The 24,865-nt window shown below is 36.5% G+C and overlaps 3 protein-coding genes across 3 annotated transcripts; 1 reads left to right on the top strand and 2 right to left on the bottom strand.

The window, feature by feature from the left end:
- Positions 1–5,995: 5,995 nt before the first annotated feature.
- On the bottom strand, positions 5,996–9,302 carry LOC147761887 (E3 ubiquitin-protein ligase TRIM71-like). Its single transcript, XM_087014208.1, has one exon. It carries the CDS (start codon positions 9,035–9,037, stop codon positions 6,827–6,829), a length of 2,211 nt encoding a protein of 736 aa, XP_086870334.1. The 5' UTR covers positions 9,038–9,302; the 3' UTR covers positions 5,996–6,826.
- A 4,088-nt stretch (positions 9,303–13,390) lies between these two features.
- LOC106158181 (uncharacterized) lies at positions 13,391–19,016 on the top strand. The gene is made up of 7 exons (XM_087013629.1): positions 13,391–13,706; positions 14,462–14,585; positions 14,866–15,041; positions 16,295–16,379; positions 16,717–16,904; positions 17,611–17,755; positions 18,730–19,016. Exons 1-7 carry the CDS (start codon positions 13,444–13,446, stop codon positions 18,838–18,840), a joined length of 1,092 nt encoding a protein of 363 aa, XP_086869755.1. The 5' UTR covers positions 13,391–13,443; the 3' UTR covers positions 18,841–19,016.
- Positions 19,017–19,166: 150 nt separating this feature from the next.
- On the bottom strand, positions 19,167–21,963 carry LOC106158558 (zinc finger protein 862-like). The gene is made up of 2 exons (XM_087013628.1): positions 20,853–21,963; positions 19,167–20,516 (listed from the first exon to the last, which is right to left on the bottom strand). Exons 1-2 carry the CDS (start codon positions 21,615–21,617, stop codon positions 19,299–19,301), a joined length of 1,983 nt encoding a protein of 660 aa, XP_086869754.1. The 5' UTR covers positions 21,618–21,963; the 3' UTR covers positions 19,167–19,298.
- Positions 21,964–24,865: the final 2,902 nt, after the last annotated feature.

The following is a 24,865-nucleotide window of genomic DNA, read 5'->3' as shown; positions in this document are numbered from 1 at the left end:
TTTATTTGTCATAATTTATTTTGATACTTGTTGACATTTAGTGTTTATTCGGCTCGTAACTAGCAAGTTCAGGAAATAGTGACTTTGTTGTGCGTTTAGTGTTCTTGAAGAGGAAAATGCTCGACAAGCCTGTTCTCACAGACCTGGAAGTGACATCTCGATCTTTTCACCATTATGATTTCTGAATTTAAGGCAGAGTTCACTTACGTACCTTATTCTAAATTGATACAAATGATATGAATTATAGTAATACTAAGTACAGAATTCAATGTATGATATATGCGTCAATATTTTATATGATAAACAGCAATTATCAGAATTATGATTATAATAAAATTATATTGTATTTATTCATATGTTTAATTTATTTATATGGTTAAGATATGTTCAATTTGTCCTGCATATTATTGACATTAATTCACGCAGCCGCAGTGGGCGGTCGAGCAACGGTAAAAAATCGCGCAACTTTCCACGCACAGCTTAAATTATTATATTTAGATCATCAAATGAAAAAGTGACAGACAAAAACGGATAAAATTTGAAAGTCTTTCGAGTTAAAAGGATGAATTAAAAAAGACTAAAACCTCTTATGAAGTAAATTTGTGATACTTTTCTAAGTCTTTGCGGCTGATCGTCCCATTTACAATATAACGAAAGATTTTCAGCCTATATTTACATGCTGTCGGTGGTTTTTGACATTGAAAAAAAAGCTTAGAACGGACTAAGTAAGGACTGAGTAATAAAATGTTTGCGCGTCATGACCGTCTACTAGTGCTGATATTTGGCTACCTATGTAAAGATAGAAATTAGGGTCGTCAACAGCAAGCAGGCATCGAGTTAATACCGGTTCAGAATAACGTGGGAGTGGAAAAGGACAACCAACTCTGGCTGAATGATAAATAATTGTTTCAAACTATTTCACGGAAGCGTATATTAATGACATCCCTCGCCCCTACTAACCCCAGCAGCTGAAGTCGTAAAAACAACGGCACTGTGAGGGCGTTTTAAACTAATTTATCCACGCTTTACTGCAGTAAAAATAAACTAACAAAATAATTACAAGAGCGAGGTAGCGGTTTGTCTGTTAAATAGGAATGGACGACGCACATTAAAATGTCTAGAGAGTTATTCACAGTAATATTTTTGTGAACAGTTATATTTTGTTTATTCATATTATCACAGGTCCTTTGCTAACATATACCCCCGCAAAAATTAAACCACTTACCTCAACCACAACACAAATGTGAGCTTAAATGAAGATGAATTAGTATAGTTTTTTATTTATTCATTTATTTATTTATTTATTATTGTGCAGAAAGTAGACTTTGACAGTAAAATAATTTCAATATTCCTCACATGATGCAAAAACGTTTATTCTTCCTTCTTCCATGCACATAATGCGGCACATATTTGTACCAATTTTGAAATGACTCGTGCGCTACCTCCAGAATAACGTCAAATGTCATATTTCTTGCATCTGTTTTAAAATTGGTTTGCTTTGCTAAATTCTTCTTATTACAAAATAGTTTGTAATTTAGAGCGTCATATTAGACACGCTGAAGGGTGCAGAAAGATAACTAGTTTATAAAACGGGTTGTATATATGCTCATGAAATATTTTATTTTGTAAGAAATCCGTCCTAACTTCTGCATATACATGTAGCTCCCTCTTTCGACGTACTTGGAACTCACTGTTTCACGGCGAGAGAAATCATAATGCGCGATGATTGACGTTTGTTTTTATTACCCGCCAATCAAGCTGTTATTACTTGACAGCAACAATCAAAACTAATTGAATTTGATTGGCATCTTGTCAATCAAAGGATGTAGGGAGCTTGAGTTTACCGTGTTCCACGACTATAGTGATTGCCTGTGTAATGAATGTGATTGACGTTTGTTTGACTGCATCGAAAACGGCTTTGGTGACCAATTAATTGATTTTTGTGTGGACTGTAATATATGCATGTTAAATGGCCGAATTGGAAAAAGCAACACATTTACTTGTATCTCCACGAAAGGGAGGTCAGTCGTGGACTATGTGTTAGCACCTCATGAACAATTATCCCTATACGAGGACTTTCAGATACATACCATGTCAGACTTAATATCAGAACTCCAGCTTTCAACGCCTCTATCAGTACCAGATCATTCTTTGTTAAACTGGTCGATTGACCTGAGAAAATCTGGTGTAAAACTACCAGTATTAGATGAACCAAATCAAGAAAATCACTGTGTAACATTAATAATTTTCCCGACAATTTCTTATGCTCAAGACAAGGAGGGTGCAAACAACTCCACGAATGTATGAATCGCATCGAGGATCAACTAGAAAATCGAAACGATGTCAATGCGGCGTACGCGGAATTTGAACACTATTTACACGATGAATTGAAGAAAAGAGGTTTGTTACGACAAAGCCATAGCAATGCAAAACGTCACATATCAAAATCAAAACCCTATTGGAATGATGAATTACAAAATCAGTGGAATAAAGCCTGTGATGCGGAACGAGCTTGGTTAAAATGTCCGACGCCTCAACGTAAAAATACTTTGAAATCTGTATATTGTACCGAGCGCAAGAGTTTCGACAGGCTACATAGAAAATACAAGCGTAATTTCCAACGGAATAAGCAGACGGAGATGCATGATAAATTAATTTCCAACTCTCAGGAATTTTGGAGAGACATAGGAAAAATCGGCATTGCAAATAACAGAAAATGTAAAATTCCAACTGAGGTGATAGACCGCGACGGCTCTCTCCTAACAGGAATGGATAATGTTTTAAACGAATGGAGATCCCAGCATGAATGTTTATACAACGTTAATAATTATGTCACGGATTTTGATGAAAATCATTTCAGCACAATTCTCAGCAGGCTCGAAAACGATGACTTCCATCCTATGTACGATGCAAATATCCTGAACCGACCAATACGACGAGATGAAGTTGCGGAGGCAGTAAAGAATGCTAAAATGCGTAAGGCTGCCGGCATTGATGCAATCCCGGCAGAAGCATTAAAGAATGAAGTTTGCGTCGAGCTTTTGCATAAGATAATCAGTGCATGCTTCGAAAAAGGCGTAGTCCCAGATATTTGGAAAACCGGATTGCTGAATCCAATAGTAAAACCAAATGGGACGGACCCACATAAACCTTTAACTTACCGAGGTATAACATTAATTTCAGTACCGTGCAAGATTTACGGCGATATATTAAATAAACGCTTAACTGCGTGGCTTGAGAGTACGCCCTACTTGGCGGATGAACAAAACGGCTTCAGAAAGGACAGGAGCTGCGAGGATCATGTTCACACCTTACAAAGCATCTTAGATAACAGAATAAAATCTAAAAAGCAAACTTTTGCCTGCTTTATTGACCTGCAAAAGGCGTTTGACAGTTTAAACAGGGACTGCTTGTGGTTTAAACTGAAACAACTGGGGATAAATGGATCGTTTTACCAAGCAATTATTTCCATGTATGACAATGTCACCGGCCGTATACGACTAAATGGGTCATTAACCGAACCTTTTAAAATTACACGTGGTGTCAAGCAAGGATGTTTGCTGTCGCCAGCATTATTTGGGATTTATATAAATGACCTAGCAGACTCTTTGCGTGAGGCAAATCTTGGTATTGACATCGATGGAACAACAATTAACCTTCTTATGTATGCTGATGACATTGTTGTCGTGGCTGAAAATGAAGACAATCTTCAGAAAATGCTGGACCTTGTTTCTGCTTGGTGTTACAAATGGAGACTTCAGCTTAATTCATCTAAAACGAATGTGATTCATTTCCGTGTAAAATCAGTTGAAAAATCTAACTTCGAGTTTATATGTGGAAAGAAAAGACTTGAAACGGTCGATAAATATAAATATCTCGGCATTTGGCTAACAGAACACCTGGACTTAACGTATGCTGTAAGGGAACTGGCCAAATCAGCCAGTAGATCACTTGGCGTCTTGACAGCAAAATATTTTGAAAGCTGTGGCATGACTTATGTCGTTTTCACACAACTATATAAGTCTTCAGTAGAACCAGTTTTAATGTACTGTGCGTCATTATGGGGACAAAAAGAATATCGATTTGTCAACAATGTTCAAACTCGCGCGATACGTATCTTCCTTGGCGTAACAAAAACGATGTCTAATGTGGCAAAGCAGGCTGACATGGGGTGGATACCTAGCCTAGCAGTTCAACACATAGAAGTGTTCAGATACTATTGTAGACTTAAAAATGTAAACAACGGCCGCATTTTAAGTAAAGTTTTTAATTGGTCAGTAAAGCAGAAACGCTCTTGGGGTGTGAAAACCATTAAACTTCTCACTCAATATAAACTGAACAGCATGTTAAGCAATGAGTCTTATGTATTTAAAAACGCTAAAAAAGAGATTAGAAGGTCTCTTTTTCAATTTTACGAACAGAAATGGTTTTGTAAATTGTGGAATGACAAAGGAAACCCCAATGGAAATAAACTGAGACATTATAGATCCTTCAAAAAAGATTTGAAAACGGAGACATATCTTCACTGTGCGATGCCAAGACCTTACCGTAGCGTTTTAGCTAAGCTGCGCTGTGGCAGTCTACCTTTACATGTAGAATCTGGCCGTTTTATACGAACCCCTTTAAATGAAAGAGTATGTTTTTATTGCGATAGAAAAAATACAGAAGATGAGATTCACTTTCTTTTAATATGTCCTTTTTATTCAGATTTACGACAAGAACTTTTAGATCAATGTCACTATCTTAATCCATGTTTTAGCAATTATAGTGATACAGAAAAATTTGTTTTTATTATGAATTGTGAACACCAGTTTCTATTAGCTAAGACAGTTTTTAAAATGTTTAAAAGACGGAAATCTTTTAACTGTGTCTCATAAGCCAAATATGGCTGGGTATTCTTTTAATTAGTAGTTTATTTTATACTGTTTTTTGTATTTTATGTTTTAAGAATATGCGACACTTTAATAAATTAATTAATTAATAATATAACCCGTCAATCAAGCTGTTATTACTTGACAGCCTCTATCAAAACTAATTGAATTTGATTGGCACCTTGTCAATCAAAGGAGGTAAGAGACTTTATTACCTTTTCGCAGCGCGTTAAAAACGTCGGGCTCTTTATTTCAACCGAGAGACTACATGGAATTTAACAACATGAAAGAGTCCCGTTTTTTTCACAGGCGTTTTTTAATTGTACTAAAAGTCAGTTGTCTGTTTCAGGATATGATGTAAAATGACTACACATGAATTAGCATTGTTGTCGATGCTTGTTGCTCCATAATCCTTCCTTGGGAGCTCATACGAAATCGAAACGCCGTATACGAACTGAACATATTACTTTAATCATACTCATGTTCTTTTAATTTAGACCCAGTGAATATTTTTGGATCATTTTTAAAAAACGAGGTGTATAAAATGTGAAACCTCGCCATCTTTTCATGAGCTACGGAGGAAAAAATGCCGAGATAATGATGTTAGTGGCCAGGTAAAATCAGAAAGTAACGGTTTTGTTCGTTCCTTAAAAAGAACCCGGGCAATAAGTAGCCCGTCGCTGTATATTGACATGAGCGTGCGTGAAAACTCTTGTTTTTAAATAAACTACACAATTAAAACTGCCAAATTAAAACTGAAAAAAAATATGTGATATACTGGTAGTACTTAATAAGTATAAAAAACTCGAACTTTCAATAACGTGTGAATGATTTAATAAAGTAATAGTGTGATAAGTCGGGTTAGTTTAATCAAAGACTTTAATTCCTTGGTTTAATTTATTGAAGTTGTTCTTTCAATATTATGTTCTGTATTTCACCAGATTAGTAAAAAATCTCTTTTCATTATATATAAAATTGATGCTACGCCGTATAGGAATTTTAATAATAAAAATTTTTGATCTAATATTTACTAGAAAACATACTTTTTATCTAATTTATTTCATTCTACTTTTTAAGTAAAACATTGTTTCTAATTCAGTATCATCAATATCATCTTTGCCTTGTCTCATCTAGCACATTTTCTGAAATTTTTGTCCGAAAGCGCCTATTATAACGTTAGGTTTCCTGGCATGCTTTTTGCCCTTAATATTCTACATGCAGTTTATTAGTGTTTTCATACACCAAATGAGACTTGTATGAAGTTTTTTTTCTCTCCCAGTAATTTTATCAAGTAATCTAGCATAGAGAAACGTCTTTAACATGTTTCTATAACCCAGACTAGGTAAATATCTTTCATCGTTTTGAGCTCAGGAAAAGTCGGTTTGTCAGACGATAAGTCAAAGGGGGCTGAACAGAAGAACCGGGGGCGGAAGCCAAGTCTTGACATTGGTCTCTTTCACTACGTTAACACAAGAAGTGCACTCAAAAAATGTACGAGGTAACTACATATCTTGGCTTCCTTTGCCCCAAATTTGCCCTTAAAAATACCCACAGATACAGATCCTTATTAAACCCCGACTTGAGTGATATTCACAAGTAAACCGAAATGCCGCTAAATCCTATTATTCAGCCCCTCTCTCTCTCTCTCTCTCTCTCTCTCTCTCTCTCTGCATTTATTTTAATCTAAATACAAATAAGGTCGATTTAGAATTTACTTGATGGAAAACAGAAATTGATACAGGCTTTATATAAGAAGTCGATCCATTTTCTATTGAACAGATCTTTTTTTATGGCAGATAGTAAAGCGCCGTCTCATGAACGTTATTTGTTATCTGGATTATTAATAAATGTTTAAATGCTAAATACTGTTTTTACAGGGTAGTGTGTTCATTATTTTCTCTTCAGTGATTGATATCATAATTTAAACATCATAACAGTATCAAAATATATTTATGTCATTGTTTACCAATATACTTATACGTGGATATCTCACATCGGATAGTTCCAACAACAAGCTCTCCGTTCCTGTTAACATCAACTGATATAGGATGCCCAATGTCGTCACTCCTTGTCAGAATGTAACGAACAAACCTTCCGTCTGAACCAAGGACAACCACCCTGTGATTATTGAAGTCAGCTATGAATATGTGTCCAAACTCATCTACGCACACGCCTCGTGGATAATTTAGTTGTCCGCCTCCACTTCCACTCTGACCTCGTGCTCCATATTGGAATATGACGTCACCCTGGGGTGTCACTGCATACACACAGTGGATACCAAAGTCGCTGACTATGATTGCATTGATGATGTGATGGTATGCACAGCGCAGTGTGCTCTTACTGCACATTGGGATAGGAATTCTGTTCACAAGTTGAAATGATGGCATGTCATACACACTGATGCACTGTGCACCACTATCACACACGAATACCTTACCCTCTGTACGGTCCACAGTGACACCCCAGGGGTCAGACATATCACCCTGACCAAAACACTGGATAACCTGACCTGATGTTGAATACAGCCTACACTCTTTATCGTCACAGGTGACCAAAAATCTATCGTTACTGACTGTACTGATACACCTCACCCCTCCCTCTATACTGATCTCACGATTACATTGACCTTCGCTGGAGAATACGGACACTATATCACTAGACCGTACAACTAAAACACACCCCTTATCTATGCACTGGATATCCCACGGCCAATCATTCACATTATAAAAAATACACTGCTCTGGTGTTTCAAGATATGCGACTCTCTGAAATTCCATCAGCTCGGGATAGTACTCTCTCTCTTGTTTCAAACTTCCAAAATATGCATCCAAGGGACCCCGGTATGTTTTGGCCGTAATGGACCCCGTTTTGATGGACAGCGGCCGTGGTTCGGGGATTTTAGGAAACTGTAGCACAATGTCCATTTGTGTTTGCCCCGGTGTAAATGTTATTTTGGTGATCTTGGTATCAAAGACTGGTTCTACTGTCCGTAACTTCTGGATTCTAGTTTGAAGTTTTTTAGAGTGGGACATGACTTCAATATCAGAACCAATGTCTGTGAGCTGCTGAGCGAAATCACGAATGCTCTGGATGGAAATCATGTTCATTTCTTGCTTGTCCTTTTCAGCCTCTAGAGTCTTCATCTGCGTGGAGGTTAGTGCCTTAACTTCTGCAGTCAATTCGTCGCTTTTTCCATCTATAACTTTCTGCATTTCGATGTAATCTGACTGTACTCTTGTTTGGTACGTTTCCAAATGGTGTTTCATACTTGTTAAATACGTGTCGATCTGTTGACGTAAGTCTTTCTCTACTTGTTGATAATAATCGTTCAGTTCTCTTTCAATGGTTTTACTATTTTCCCTTATCTCCTTCGTCATAGCTAATTTTTGAGAATCCACCAAATGAAAAACCTTTGTCTGATGTTCTGTCAGCCTCTCTTCCGTTCGTGCAATGGCTCTCTCCGCCCTTTCAAAACGAGATTGTTTTGCACTCTGACTTGGGAGACATCTCATGTTTTCTTGTATTAATTCCCGTTGAACTTTCACCACATCCCCGATTTTTCTAAAGTCGTGTTTACTGTGAGTTTCCAAAATACAATCTCTACATGCCACGGTGTCATCCTCTTCACAATAGAATGCCAACAACTCACTGTCGTGTTTGTCGCAGTATTGAGCTTTATCTAATACGTGACGTAATTGTTCTCGTATGATAGCTGGGTTAGCTGACAGATCTACTTGTGACAGGGATACAAACGAGTGGCCCTCACATGCGGGTATTTTGTCGTGAATGTCACGACATGTAGCGCACAGTTGGTTGTTTTTTGGGCATCCTTGGCACAAGAAAGTGGCCTCTTTCTGGTTACAATACTCACAAAGTCTCCCCTCTGACGCTTTCTGGCCTTTGGTACATTCTTTTACTTTTGTTAGGAAGAAGTTTTTCACGAGAGTTTCTAACCCACCTGGTGGTACGGGGGCCTCTTGGCGACACACGGGACAGGAGAACTTATTCTGGAGACCATTCTTGGCTGCATGGTCAGCAATGCATTCCAGGCAGAAAGTGTGGTAACAGGGGAGAACTCTCGGGTCTTTATATTCTCCAAGACACATATGACACGTTAGAAAGTTCTCGTTGAAGATGTTATACATCTCCTTCGAAGCCATTGCCATAGTATTTTAGCGCCCAGAGTGGGCACAGCGCCCCGCCCCCTACATAACGGCTGCCCCGCTCTACTGCTTCCAGACCGTTGCGTACGCTTTATATATCATTTAATAGGCTATCTATACTGCTTCAAATTTGTCAACAATCAGGTGATATTGTCAATAATGAGGACGGTGTCAAAGTCTACAAAATCAAAACGCCCAACCCTATTAGAATATACCAAGGCCATGGCGCATGTTTTAATGTATTGTTTGATAAAGTTATTTGTACACATCACAGTTAGGGTGCACGTGATATCAAAGTACAGCGTGATTAATCAGCTGCTAGCAGCGCTGCGCCGGTTGTTCCTGTGTGTGTGTGTGTGGGGGGGGGTCACACTTAATGGACCTGTTAAGAGTCCTTATTTTGCTTGTTATCAAGTCAAATATGATTTGATACATGGTGGCTTCACCAACCATCGTAGCACGCCGAAAGCACCATTGAAAGTTCCTTTTATTACTGATGAATCATTTCACTTAATGACATAGAGAGCCAATAGATAAATGAATGGTGTGTCATTTATTAATAATCCTCTGCAATTACATTTTCAACTGATACCTCACTCCATTTGCAAGAGGTAACTTGAGGGGTTTATCACAACGCACGTGACTGTTCTCGTTTGTTGCTTTTTTTTTTTCGGAAAAGCAATGTTATTATAAAGTATGTACATGTATTATAGACAACAGAAGAGTATGACAGTACCATCCACTACACGTGAGCACCGTTTTAAATAAAGTAATATAAATAGTTGCAATGTTTATTCAGTGTTGTTAATTGTTATTTATAATGGATATATGTTAATATAAAGTTTGTTTCTTTCGTAACCTCCGTACATTCATGAACAGGTGCGTGGTCCACCTCTCTCCATACATGATACATGTACAGACTTGACATTTAATATGGAATATTTCAGTTTGGAAGGTATGCCTAAGTTAAAATAAGTTGTTCTTTTTTTAAAAAAAATTAATATAAAATATCTGAATAAAGAAGTGTGTAGCCAGGTGTGTCGCTATGAATTAACTGACTGTCATGCCTGTTGCGCTGCTGCATTGTGTAATATGCAGTGATTTAAATGGGTAGTGCTCCTTGGTCATAGTTTGGCTTAGGCAAAGCATGGTTTTGTCCAAATAGTATTCATATATCGGCAACTACTGCATAGAAGAATCTAAAATTTTGCAGGCAAGCGGTACCGCTCAACTAGTCAAAACAGGCTTTACAGACACCCAGAAAGTCTACGACGAATCTTGTGCCGCAAATATAGTGACTAGGGGCATCGAGAGCGTCAGTTTTTGGAGTGGATACCACACTGGTGCCAAAACTCCAGTGGTAGTCATCGATGAAAACCTGAACCAGATCAAATAAGGGAATAATCTGGGAACCACTTGACAATCATTCGATATGGGACACCTTAGGAACAATTTTAGGTTGCATGGTGAGATTGCCGCTGAACTTAAAAACCTATCCCAAGGAATGCCTTACTGCTTGAGAGACTTGGTAGCTGCCAGAAGAGGTCGGACGTAACAGCGACCGTTGCTGTGAATAGACGCTGATAGACGCTGACCTTAGGGTCCTTTGTGGAGCGTGTAACTCTTTTACAGACGATTATTAGGAGAATATGGAGGTCCAAAATATCGCTTATAATGGTTTTCGTTGTTTGCTTCACTGGTGAATTCAATTAATGAACTGATGTCACAATGACATAAAAGTGATAATTAAAAGTAATTAAAACACGAGATTTTAATCCTTATTTAATTTATTCCATATTAAATGTCAAGTTTGCATAAAGATACATAAGAGGAGGGGGAGCTTTTAGTTTACCCAACGACGTAACTGTGTCAGTAGCTTACTCGGTATGGTACCACTTTATACCAAAAGTATACCGCGTTCAGCAGAAATAATACTACTCGGGGTGGGTCTTTTTTTAAAGCTGTTTTAAGTTTCATCCAGAAATCGTTTCTATGCCATTGATTTCAACCAATATATAGTTCATTCCCTGGAGACCTTGCTCGTATTTCCTCTCCCTGGGCACTTTTCTTCGTAGTCCCCTCAAAACTGTCCACTGTTTATTTAATAATGCTCGGAGCAACTTCACAGTCAACATGCATTATGGCAAATACTACAAAACAAAATTTGTTCTGCTCGCGACCGCTTTTGTTCTGCAGAATCTCATGACTTAGCAAAATGATAATGGAACACAATTCATTTTATTTTTAAAACATCAACTTGTATTTGGAGTAGCACCAATAACCAATAAAGTCTTATCTATATAATTCCTGATTTAAAAGAGATATATCAACCATAGGTTTGTAAATATTATTCACATGAAAATTAAAAAAAGAACATAAAGTCAAATAGCTTCATTTACAGACAAAAAAAGCAGTCCACTGTTAATTAATGAAGTTCAAAAGTTTCTGTTCACACACAAAGGCCGACAGATGGCTTACCTTCCTTCCACCAAGGCTGGTCTACAAAGCGTAGTCTTGCGAGATGAACACATCTGAACCAGTACTTCGGTGCCATGTGGTAATATACCATGTGCTCACTCTGGTTGGACTTGTGCGGAACAGTGAACCCTTGTGGACACATTTGCCAAAAGCTAATTGTTCTGTCCAGAGGCTGACAATGTGCAAGGGCACTTAAAGTGTACTGTATATTGCGCATGCAAGGGAGATTTTAACGCCTAAAATACTGCAAAGTTTTAAAAAGAGTCGTAAGGTGATAAAAAACATGGAAATGACTGGTTAGTAACTTTGAACATGCTGCCTTTAATTACATGTATCTGCAGAGGTAATGTTTTGATCGGATGTTTGTAAACTTCACACAATTGTTTTAACTTAGTTTTTGGTCGGATGTTTGTAAACTTCACACAATTGTTTTAACTTACTGGATTAAAAGTATGAACATCTTGCTCAAAAGTATAGTTCCTAGCCAGTTTTATAGATTTGCTTTGTTTAATAGAACTTTAAACGCTTGTTAAATGCTTGTTGCTAGGGTATTATGCTGCCTAGCAACTGTGGTTAAGGTTAATTTGGGTTTTAATGGCCTTAAAATAGTCTAGAGATAGCTTTGATGCCTTGAAACCTTGTTATTAGCATTTCTAAATCATTTAAACTGGACAAGCAAGGTCTAATTAGCTTGTTTCTAAGGTAACTCACTTCCATAGCAACGGTTGCTAATTTTTAAATTTTTGGCACTACCCTTGAAAATGATCAGGATACTAGTAGTCCAAAACACATTTCTGCCATGTTTCATGCTTTTTCCACATTCTGAGCAATTTGAACAATATATAGTACCAATCATCCAGACTACTGTAATGAGTTCTTTGCTTCTTTTCTTTATTATCTTAGCCTAAAGTTAATACTGACATCAAACTGTCGATATGGTTTTCTGGGGTGTTCTTTTCTTTTGAATGACATCTTATGTCAGATTTGATATTATTGACCAAAATATCTCACAACAGAAGACTGGATATTTCATCACTCAGTGACATACTCAGTACCTTTTTGATGCATAAAGCCAAATAAATTTAATTTGCATTCAAAAATAACAAATTCCATATTAAGTATTAACCCTGTAGGTGCATATTGCACTTTGAATTCAAACATTTCTTTATTTGTTTGTTTGTTTGTTTGTTTATAGTTTCGTATAAATAAAAAGACAGAAAAGTGTCCATTATTATCAAATGCATCGGAATGCTTACATTGCAATACGCTATATACAAGATATTACACTGTGTAAATAACCTGTCTTTGCTTTACAATATTTAACATTGTTACATTTTTCCAATGTGAATTCCCGTGGGAAGAGAAATGAAAAACTAAGAAAAACATCATGAAATAAAATCCTAAAAGTGTTCGTTTGAACAAAGTCCCATCCTTTTCAGTCTATTTGATATGGTTTATACACTGGCAGAAGATTTTATCTATGAAATAGTTTATGTCGCTCTAAGTTAGCCTACATAGGCAACCTAACCTGCAGGTGAGAAGGCTTACGAACTATCGCAAATTATCCAAAAGGCCAGAACGTTTTTAACCACTTTACATGAACTTTAAAACCATTTTCTTTCCTTCAACTATCCAGTTAGCATGTAGATTGCCAAGATGATTATTATGATCGTTATAATTATTTTTGCAAACAATTCTGTCTCCTTGAGAAATGAGCTTGTTAATTGATATTTTACTGTCACCTGAACTCGCCGCTGCCTCGATTACAAACTGGCCTGTGATGACGTTTATGTCAGTGGTTCTCGTGGCCTGAGCTGGCGTTTCTACCAGTAGCTGACCTCTCCTGCCGCTCGGACCTGATGACCTTTCGTGACCGAGGCCGACTTCCGGTAGTAATAGCAACGTGAAACTTGAACCTGATAAGCAGTCATATGATTGTAAGAGGCTGTCCCATTGTGGTTCGGCTGCTTTCTAGTACAGTTATCAGAATCGTTTATCACAAAAAAGAACTTTTACCAGTAGCATATAACTTTGCAGTATTTTCAAGGCGTAAATTTTGCGTAAACATGGGCGAAGTTCGTGAATTGTATCCAGAAATCGAACCTTTCGATTCTGGTAAATTGAAAGTGAGCGATGTCCACGAAATTTACTACGAGCAGTGCGGAAAGAAAGAGGGGAAACCAGTGATATTTGTGTAAGTTCAAAGCGGCACAAGGTGCTCGTACATTGGTGTGTCAGTGGCGGTTTTGTCAACTCAGCTGTTAGGACTGAGGGCTTACAATATCGCGCAATCATTCTGGTGCATGTACTCGTATTATCTTTTCAAAGTTTTTACAGCCAGATCGACCCAGTGAAGAATCATAAGGCCCATAACCCATACCCGTTGTCGCCGATTGTGCATTTTCCTTCCGCTAAATCAATTAAAGGACCAGGACAGCCATGTTATTTATATTGATTTTTAAATTAATTTACTTACAAAAACAATACGTATAAAATATGTGTTACACTGTACTTCATTATTCTAGTCTATTTAACTTACTGTATATATTCTGGGTATATACCAATGTACACATGCATGTTCTGTATGTTGCCAATAGGGGGTGTACTGTTTGCCTCACATGCATACATGTATTCAAGGGATAACTGCCATAATCTACTGCCCACATTTAAAATGCTCCATTTCCAAAATACAATGCAAATGTTGAACCATGCATTTAGCACATGTGCATGGAAAGTAATGATGATTGATAGTGAAATGAAGGTTACTTGAAACTCACATAATACATGTACATGTATCAGCTATATTGTACCACAGTACCAGTAACTATAGAAACAGCATATAACCAGTAGCTGCTAGAATTCACTTGGCTTTTCTGTTATATCTGACACTGTGGATGCAGGCACATGGAGCATGCAGAACTAAATCTACTAATACTGTGTATCTTCCAGGCATGGAGGCCCCGGCGGTGGCTGCTCAGCTAGGGATAGAAGATTCTTTGACCCGGCCGTCTACAGGGTGGTCTTGTTTGACCAGAGAGGTGCCGGCAAGTCAACACCACCTGCAGAATTAAAGGTCATTCTGGGGGAACCCATGTTTTCACCGAATTATGTATAGAATTTCTAATTATTGTGAACAATACACCAAGTTTTAGAATGTCTGAATTGTATATTGCAGCCAGGAAAAAGTTCCTAATGTCACACACCACTACTGATACAGGTCTTTTATATCAGTTGTTAATTAATTAGAATTAATTAATTTTTTAGACTATAATTTTCATTTTATATCCAAACATTTTGTAAGTGTATATTTTGATCATGGTCAACTTAACAGTTTAATTTTGTTTATAATATAGGACAACACCACCTGGGCGCTGGTGGACGACATCGAGGCGCTGCGAAAACACCTGAACATTGAGCAGTGGGTGGTATTTGGGGGCAGCTGGGGGTCCACGCTGTCCCTGACCTATGCTGAGACACATCCAGACAGGGTGAAGGCGCTGGTGCTGAGGGGGATCTTTACTCTGAGGAGGTATAACACCTGGGCAGGTTCACTGCAGCCAGATTAAACCATGTGAATATTGCCTCTTGTACCAGAGCTGCATAAATTCAGTTTGATTCAAATCTGGAGTTGATTACAAAGTGAAACAAAAGCACTCAGAAAGTGCAGACCTCTGCCAAGACAAATTACTAACTAAAATTTAGGTATTAATTTATTGACTAATTGTTAATTTACTAATTATTAAACATTAATTAATTAGTGGATCATCATCAAAATTTGTGAGCTATTCTGAAAATTAAATCAAAATCCATTCATTTATGTCTTACACAACTACCTGCAAATGGTCTATTGCTGCTCAGGTGTGTGCATTACCCCTTTTGTAGTTACATGTCATGTGACTAGATACTGTGTGACAACACCTTGCCAGAAAGCAAGCTATTTAGTAAACAAAAGTCAGTATGGCAGGATCTAACTGCAAAAGGCCTACATGTAATAAAGCATCTCTGGGGTAGCGCTAGCAATTTTTTTCGCTTAGCCAAATTATCATTTTTTGTCAATTTGTTATCCAAATGGTGTTAATTTGACTAAAATGAGTCAAATCAAACCCTTTTTGTTTAGCCAATTTAAGTCAGTTTTAGCATTTGGCTAAATTGGCAAGTGTTAGGGCTACCCCAGCATCTATCAGAGATTTCTCAGTGGATGCTAGAGCATGGACATGTTTATTGTACTTATGTTAAGGCTTTTTTCAGCAAACCATCCAGTCGTCATTTGGATGGCTGCCAGCATCACCAGACAGCCAGTATTTTCAAAGACTGCAGGACGGCTTATGAATTTTTTTTTTTTTTTTTAATGATGGCTTGGACTCCCTGAAATTTTGTAGGCAATTACAGGTGATAATTTTGGACAGCCTGTACCCTCAATCCTAGGGAAAGCCCTGACATGTGTATACTTGATCTTGTGTATTTTGTTGCCTTTACCAGGATGGTCACAACTTGTGTTACATGTATCATACATATACATGAGCCTGTGTTAGAAGACTGCTTCCTTAATTATCTTGAGTGCATCTCAAAAAGTCTTCTGTTAGGGTGCATTCCCAGAGATTTAGATCAATCCAGAGATTTAGATTTAGATCGACCTAACTCCCTGGGGGTTCATGCTAAATTGCAGTCAGCCGAGCGTGCATCATAGTTAATTACCCCCTTACAGCTTTAAGTAGGCGGGACAGACGCTTAGATTAAATTTTTCTTTCTATTTCATTTCATTACTTAAATTATACTTTCTAGGAAAGAGTTGATATGGTTTTATCAAGAAGGGGCCAGTTTCATTTATCCTGATGAGTTTGAAAAATACTTGGAACCCATCCCTGAGGTGAGTATTTGTGGACATCTGTTTTTGTGGAGCTTTAAATAAGTTTTACATGTATAAAAATTTAAAGACTGGTAAATAGCCACAGATTTTTTCATCAATCAATTTTTGCATAAATTCTGTATCCACTTTCCCAATTTTAAAACACATGTCAGCTCAGTGTCTGGTGTGCTAACTTTCTACAATGCTTTTGTCACTACGGTAACTGTGATAGCATAAAAAAATAGTGAACTTATATATCAAAGTAAAAGGTGAGTTATTACAGAAACTGAAAGAGAAGAACAAGCTGAACACAGTGGTTGATCATTTCTGATATGTGTTCCTCTCCCCCTGTCCCCAGGTGGAGCGTGCCGACCTGATGAGTGCCTACTACAGACGTCTAACTGGACCCAGTGAAGAGGAGAGACTGAGGTGTGCCAGAGCATGGAGCAGGTGGGAAATGGCTACATCCAGGCTGTACCAGGACCCAGCCATGCTGAAGAGGGAAGAGAATGCACAGTGGGCGCTGCAGTTTGCCAGAATTGAAAGGTACACGTGATTAAAAATTGATTGAAAGCTTAAAGGGACTAATTTGATTGAAAGGTTTAAAGGACTAAAATTTGATCGAAAGTTGTCTTTAGGGCCATTCAGAATAGAAGACCCGAGTATCAACTGGTCCAAGGATCAAATATGGCAGACCCTACATGAAAGGAAGACTGCTTAATCCTGTAATGGTCTCTTCGCCTCTCACATGCCTCCCCACGCATCTGGTCGAATGGAGCTGAGATTTAATAACTCTGCCCCTGCATTAGTCTTGAGAGAAAAATCTTACTAGATTGAATTCTTTGAATAATAAGAAAATGAAAAGATTTAAGTGATGTTTTTGAGCAAAGTAGAAACTTTTCCCAGAATTTAAATTAAAATTGTTTTTGTCAGTCCAGGTTATAATTATATAGAACTACACATATTTCACTTTCCCATGCCGTGTCATATTACTACTGGTAGTACACATACATGCAGCATGTGGTATCAGGTGTGTGGTATCAGGTGTGGGACTGGAAACAAGTGTGATCTATATTTAACTGTATAATATCTTTATGTCTATCCTGTACTGAAGAATAACCATACATATATCTTGAGATTGAAAACTTGTGTGTAAAAACTACCAGGATTTCTGAATTTTACCCCTGCCATGAAGCTTTATTATTTTCTACTCTTTTCTGCCAATATATTATTATTATTATTATTATTCCAGTCACTTCTTTGTCCATGGAGGATTCTTCAACACAGATGGCCAGGTATTGAGTGACATTGACAAGATCCGTCATATCCCGTGCACAATAGTCCAGGGACGGTATGACTTGGTCTGCCCTATGCAAACAGCCTGGGAGTTACACAAGGTGAGAGAGAGAGAGAGAGAGAAATTTTGATTTTAATTAGGAAATTTCGAATTTCATTAAGTGATTGGTATTAAACTTTTTATTCCCTAATTAAAAGCTACATTGTAGTGCTGTTCTTTATCATAAGTTATTTGTTAGTTTTATGCATGCATTCAGTATAGTTAGTAATGAATTACTGTATTATAGAAGTCTGTAGATTAGTGGAATGTTAACATTGATATGACCAAGGTCACACACTCACATATACCAGTACTTGGCACAGTAGTCAAAGTAAAACTGAGTACTCAGTATATGTTTGTTCGATCTAACACTGAAAATATCTGTTTGAATGGTTCCAAATATACCCTGATTGCATGTGGACTGGGTCTGCTGTTAGTTTGTGATTTAATGTGTGAAATCAAGTGGATCAGAAATAACTTTTAATTAAAAAAAAAACTAGTATCATTTTTGCCTATGTACATATGCACGTAGCCAGTGCACAAGCATATACATCTGTACTATTTGTATGTGTGTGTAGAAGTGGACACATGTTTGAGTCTGTGCTTATATGCCTTGTCAAGGTCCAAGGTAAGGGGACAGCCAAAATCAGGGGCGGATCCAGAGATATTTTCTGACAGTCTTCCACATTATCTTTGTTGATCCATCCTCCATTTTTGACCGTCTTCCGACAGAAAAAAATAAGGTACTCATCAATGTAAACTTAGAAATTTGACCGTCTTCCGGAAGACCCAGAAGACAGCCTCAATCCACCCCTGCAAATATATTTTTCTCACACACAACTGTACAGCATCCCAAACCAATCTACATATTTACCAATGTCCATTGAAAGTGGTCTTTTACAGCGGTATCAGGACAATTCCCCCCCCCCCCCCCCCCCCCCCCGACAATTCCCCCTGCTGGGGGGGGGGGGGGGGGGAGGATTGTCCTAGAATCTTTTACAGTGATTCTTTATAGCATATTTTATGTTTTTTCAGAGATTTCCAGAAGCTGACTTCATAGTTGTGGATGATGAGGGGCATTCTGCCAAAGAAACAAAGATTTCCTCTCATCTAGTGAAGGCTTGTGATAAATACGGGAATCTGTAGTAATTATAGCCCTGTTATAGTACATGTATTAGTACTCCATGAAGTGCCAGAAACAGTATTACAAGTACCAGGACCAGAAATAATTGTCATATATAACTATTATGAAAACTGATCTACACCAAAGATGATCTCTCTCTGTTTTCACCATGCCCCAGAAGTTGACAAAGAATGCGTGTTCAGTGATACAGAAACTTCATGTGAAAAGAGAGACATGTGTCTCCTGTTTCATAAAAATATGAGACACAAGGTTCAAAACAAGGGACACATCATAAACAACATTTTTTGTTTCCATAAAACAAGTTTTATTCTTTAAAAAAAAAAAAAAAAACATTTGCTCTTTGAAACACTCTTAGGCATGATTACCAGAAGTGCCATTATTAATGTCATGTCAATGTAGTAATGTCAATAAAGTAATGTCATTACACCACAAATGTCATTATTGTCTCTTACATCAATATTCATGAGAAATGCCTTTGACGTTTTGTTTTAAACACACTAAGAGCACTTCTAAAGTCAAAATCCTGAGAAAGGGGGCCATTTAGTTTTATGGCGATCAACATTTGTAAGTTTTCACTGATCAGTCTGTTTCTAAGGCTAGATTTGATTATATTTTGAGCACTAAAGCCACGTTCTACGTCTGCAGTATGCACTGGGAGGGCAAGTGCTATGCCAGCCAATTTGCACAAGTTAGGGAAATTCTCCTTATGAAATGCGATGATAATTTCCCAGAGTTCTTTCATACTGTCACAACTGTAAGTGTTTGCCAGGACCAATTCCTTCAGTATTGCCCATTCCTGTTTGACCACATTGCCATCAACATACTTGTCCTCGTAATGTTTAATGACAACGTCCAATTCCTTATTTCCAAAAGCAGCTTGGGCATCCTGATTTTGAAACCTGATGCCTCTGAGACCTAAAACTGATAGGGCAGAAACCACTGACTGGTCATTATCTGGAAACCGCTTATCAAGTTCTTCCAGGAGATTGTTGATAAAGGAAGTTTTCGCAGAGTCTGCAGCATTCCTCAGTTGTGTAGTGTCTCTAATTTTCACACCTTTGTAGTAGGACTCTGACTGAGAGGTTTCTCCAAGATCATCTTTTGTAGCCTGTTCATGAGCTCCAGGTGTCTGTAGCAATTCCTGCAGTTGATTTTTCACACCACGAACAGCTGGGGATACAACAGCCAAATCCAGATTTTCTTTTTGGAATATCATGTTTAGATGTGTAATTATAGGGATGATATCCATAAGACAGCTTGTCACAAGAAGAAACTGTGATGTTGCCATGGTTTTCAAGAAACCTTTAGACTGTGGATTGCCGTTTTCAGCAACCTGTTGCTCAAACAACATTGCCAAAGATTGCCAAGAGCGATACAATGCATCTAGACTGTTATAAAAGCTAAACCAACGGACAGAATGTACTTCCTTTATCCTGATCTTGGGAGCATCTAATACATCCTGTAGAGAAGCCAGTCCACTAATGCGCTTGGCGGAGTGTTTGAACCAGTAGTAGATATTTGTCATGAACTCCTGGTAGGTCTTCAAATATGGCACTCCATTGGCTGCTTGGCTAGACACGAGTGCAAGTTGGTGAGCAATGCAGTGCAGTTGAATGAGCTGTGGATTTATTTCTCTTTTTAGTCTTGTACCGACTCCATTGTGTTTTCCGGTCATAACCTGATGAGATAAAGATTGAAATTAATTTTTCCACATCAACATCTGATGAACAAACCAATATTTTAGAAAAAATTGGAACTATTAATATTTTTCATTATTAAAAAGTTTCCAAACTATTTAATATTTTGGAATTTTTCATAAATATAACAGACTGACAGTAATAATTATTATCCTGACTAAATAAAATTAATGAATGAAATTTCAAATATTTATTCTATTTATTGTTTCCTTGTAATATATTATATATCCAGTACATTATTTAATTTATTCTATTTATCAACTTCACACCAGTTGTTTTTTATTTATTGTTTCTTGATAATATTATGCAATACTGACCGATGCACCGTCACTTCCTAGTCCTACTACCTTATCAGGCGGCACTTCAAACTTTGTCAGGAGATTTTTGACAGATGTTGCAATGGTGTCTGCTTTCCCATCCAGTATTTCACAATTCTCTAAGAAAATGGTCTCTGGTTTACAGCCTGATGATATCCTCGCATACACACTCAGTTTTTTTGTACTAGTAATGTCACATGATTCATCACAAAGCACAGAGATATAGTCTGCATCTGTCAGCTTTTTTCTCATATCTCGGAGAATCACTTCGTATATACTCTCTTGAAAGTCTTTGGTAATAGTGTAGGATTGGTAGCTTTTTGCAATTGGCGCAAGAGCACTGCAGCCTTGCTGTATCAAAAAATCAACAAAATCTGGGTACTTGGATGTTGCTATGTCCTGCTTTGCCAAGAAATATATTGTTCGTAGAGCATGGATTATGGCACTGTCGTTCTCACTAAACTGATTTTTTACCATTCTCGATAGAGTTGACCTTGAGATTTCATCTTGTACCGACTGGCGATGGTCAGCTGCTGAAGCATGCCGCTCCAAAGTCGTGGTTCTGAAGTTGCTACAGCCTTCGGTAAAAACGTTCTTTTTTTGGCTTTTTACACATAGTGTGCAAAACATATGGTTGTCTTTGTGTTCTAGCCATGTCCATTTAGATTTCCAAGCTTCATTGAACACTCGTTTGACACGTTTCCGAGGCAAACAAGCAGCCGACTGGTCACGAGGTTCAGTTTCACTGTCACTTTGCTCCGCCATGTGCGAGGAGGAAATTTGCGGTGAATGCAAGAAGAAGCATGATTCGCTGAATTCGCAAGCGTTGCTAAGCGCTATAACTGAAAGGTGCGATGTGATTGGCTGATGAGTACCACTCAGTTTCAGGTGATATTGCGCACTCACTGAACGACTTTTACTTTGTTAAACTGTTTGGATCATTCCTGATTTTTATTAAATTTGACTATATGCGTATTTTTCTGATTTCCTGGTCGCAAAGGTGATGCTATTTATGCGACAATGGCCTCATGTTTTGTCGCATTACGATCGTTTTTATGAGACAATAATGAAATTTATGGGTCAAATGTCGCAAAGTCGCGCCGTTTCTGTATCGCTGCGTGTTATGTCTCATACCACACTATGACGTAGACTTGTGATCCTAGGAGGCACATTGAAGCTGGTCCTTCATGTACAGACACTCTTATGGTAGAAATAACCTATATCTTGTTTATCACCTATGGTTGTATTTCTGAAAATTATCTGGGTGTTATTGAGTATTGGAAAAGTAAACTAACCTTGACCAAATATGAAATTCAGGCAGACAGGCACATTTTGTGACATTTCTCGTGGCAAGGGCAACATATTGTTGTTCAAAGAAATATGGCTAATTCTTTTTTCTGAGAACTCGAACTTTAAATCATTGTTTTAGATAATTATATTACATTTCATTTTCAGCAATCAGATTCTGAGATTAGGAATATTCATAAATTTGAAATTAATTTTACAAGACATTTTATATTTATCACTTAGAAATAAGATGGCTTGTATTTATAAATATAAATTGAACTGTTTAAATGGAAAATAAAATAAAATAATGATCTCATTTTTTTATTCATTTTTTGCTTTAATTTGAACAGTACATTTCAATTTAAAATTAAAAATATAAATCAAGACTAGCACATAGTGTAATAAAATATAAAGCTTTCCACATTTTTTAAAAGTAATGGTATTTGATGGAAAGTTCTTTTGATATAATATTAAGAAAACTCAAGAATAGCACATAGTGTAATATGAAGCAAAATATAAAGCTTTCCACATTTTTTAAAAGTAATGGTATTTGATGGAAAGTTCTTTTGATATAATATTAAGAAAACTCAAGAATAGCACATAGTGTAATATGAAGCAAAAAATAAAGCCTTCCACATTTTTTAAAAGTAATGGTATTTGATGGAAAGTTCTTTCGATATAATATTAAGAAAACTCAAGAATAGCACATAGTGTAATATGAAGCAAAAAATAAAGCCTTCCACATTTTTTAAAAGTAATGGTATTTGATGGAAAGTTCTTTTGATATAATATTAAGAAAACTCAAGAATAGCACAGAGTGTAATATGAAGCAAAAAATAAAGCTTTCCACATTTTTTAAAAGTAATGGTATTTGATGGAAAGTTCTTTTGATATAATATTAAGAAAACTCAAGAATAGCACATAGTGTAATATGAAGCAAAATATAAAGCTTTCCACATTTTTTAAAAGTAATGGTATTTGATGGAAAGTTCTTTTGATATAATATTAAGAAAACTCAAGAATAGCACATAGTGTAATATGAAGCAAAATATAAAGCTTTCCACATTTTTTAAAAGTAATGGTATTTGATGGAAAGTTCTTTTGATATAATATTAAGAAAACTCAAGAATAGCACATAGTGTAATATGAAGCAAAAAATAAAGCCTTCCACATTTTTTAAAAGTAATGGTATTTGATGGAAAGTTCTTTCGATATAATATTAAGAAAACTCAAGAATAGCACATAGTGTAATATGAAGCAAAAAATAAAGCCTTCCACATTTTTTAAAAGTAATGGTATTTGATGGAAAGTTCTTTTGATATAATATTAAGAAAACTCAAGAATAGCACAGAGTGTAATATGAAGCAAAAAATAAAGCTTTCCACATTTTTTAAAAGTAATGGTATTTGATGGAAAGTTCTTTTGATATAATATTAAGAAAACTCAAGAATAGCACATAGTGTAATATGAAGCAAAAATAAAGCTTTCCACATTTTTTAAAAGTAATGGTATTTGATGGAAAGTTCTTTTGATATAATATTAAGAAAACTCAAGAATAGCACATAGTGTAATATGAAGCAAAAAATAAAGCTTTCCACATTTTTTAAAAGTAATGGTATTTGATGGAAAGTTCTTTTGATATAATATTAAGAAAACTCAAGAATAGCACATAGTGTAATATGAAGCAAAAAATAAAGCTTTCCACATTTTTTAAAAGTAATGGTATTTGATGGAAAGTTCTTTTGATATAATATTAAGAAAACTCAAGAATAGCACATAGTGTAATATGAAGCAAAAATAAAGCTTTCCACATTTTTTAAAAGTAATGGTATTTGATGGAAAGTTCTTTTGATATAATATTAAGAAAACTCAAGAATAGCACGTAGTGTAATATGAAGCAAAAAATAAAGCTTTCCACATTTTTTAAAAGTAATGGTATTTGATGGAAAGTTCTTTTGATATAATATTAAGAAAACTCAAGAATAGCACATAGTGTAATATGAAGCAAAAATAAAGCTTTCCACATTTTTTAAAAGTAATGGTATTTGATGGAAAGTTCTTTTGATATAATATTAAGAAAACTCAAGAATAGCACATAGTGTAATATGAAGCAAAAAATAAAGCTTTCCACATTTTTTAAAAGTAATGGTATTTGATGGAAAGTTCTTTTGATATAATATTAAGAAAACTCAAGAATAGCACATAGTGTAATATGAAGCAAAAAATAAAGCTTTCCACATTTTTTAAAAGTAATGGTATTTGATGGAAAGTTCTTTTGATATAATATTAAGAAAACTCAAGAATAGCACATAGTGTAATATGAAGCAAAAAATAAAGCTTTCCACATTTTTTAAAAGTAATGGTATTTGATGGAAAGTTCTTTTGATATAATATTAAGAAAACTCAAGAATAGCACATAGTGTAATATGAAGCAAAATATAAAATCTTTCCACCTTTCACTGACATTAAATCCAGGCAAGTACCAACATAGTCTTTGAATTAGTATAACTGAAATAGATAACACGAAGTTACATTGATAATCAGCCGTGCGATTTTTTATGTACCGTGGGAGGAAAAAAACGCTATCTAAGACGTGCGTCGCAAGCTTTGAAGGACCAAGTGCCCCTTACGTGTTGAGGACGGCTCACGCCCTCCCAACTAGCGAACAAAAAATCGAACGCACGGCGGGTGCGTCACACCTACATCATAGGCGGATCCAGGATTAT

Source organism: Lingula anatina, chromosome 5, assembly GCF_051362555.1.
Source record: "Lingula anatina isolate TDL-2025a chromosome 5, LinAna3.0, whole genome shotgun sequence".
NCBI classification, from domain to species: Eukaryota; Metazoa; Brachiopoda; class Lingulata; order Lingulida; family Lingulidae; genus Lingula; species Lingula anatina.
Note: the sequence above shows the minus strand (reverse complement) of the source record. Positions and strands in the feature narration are given on the sequence as shown.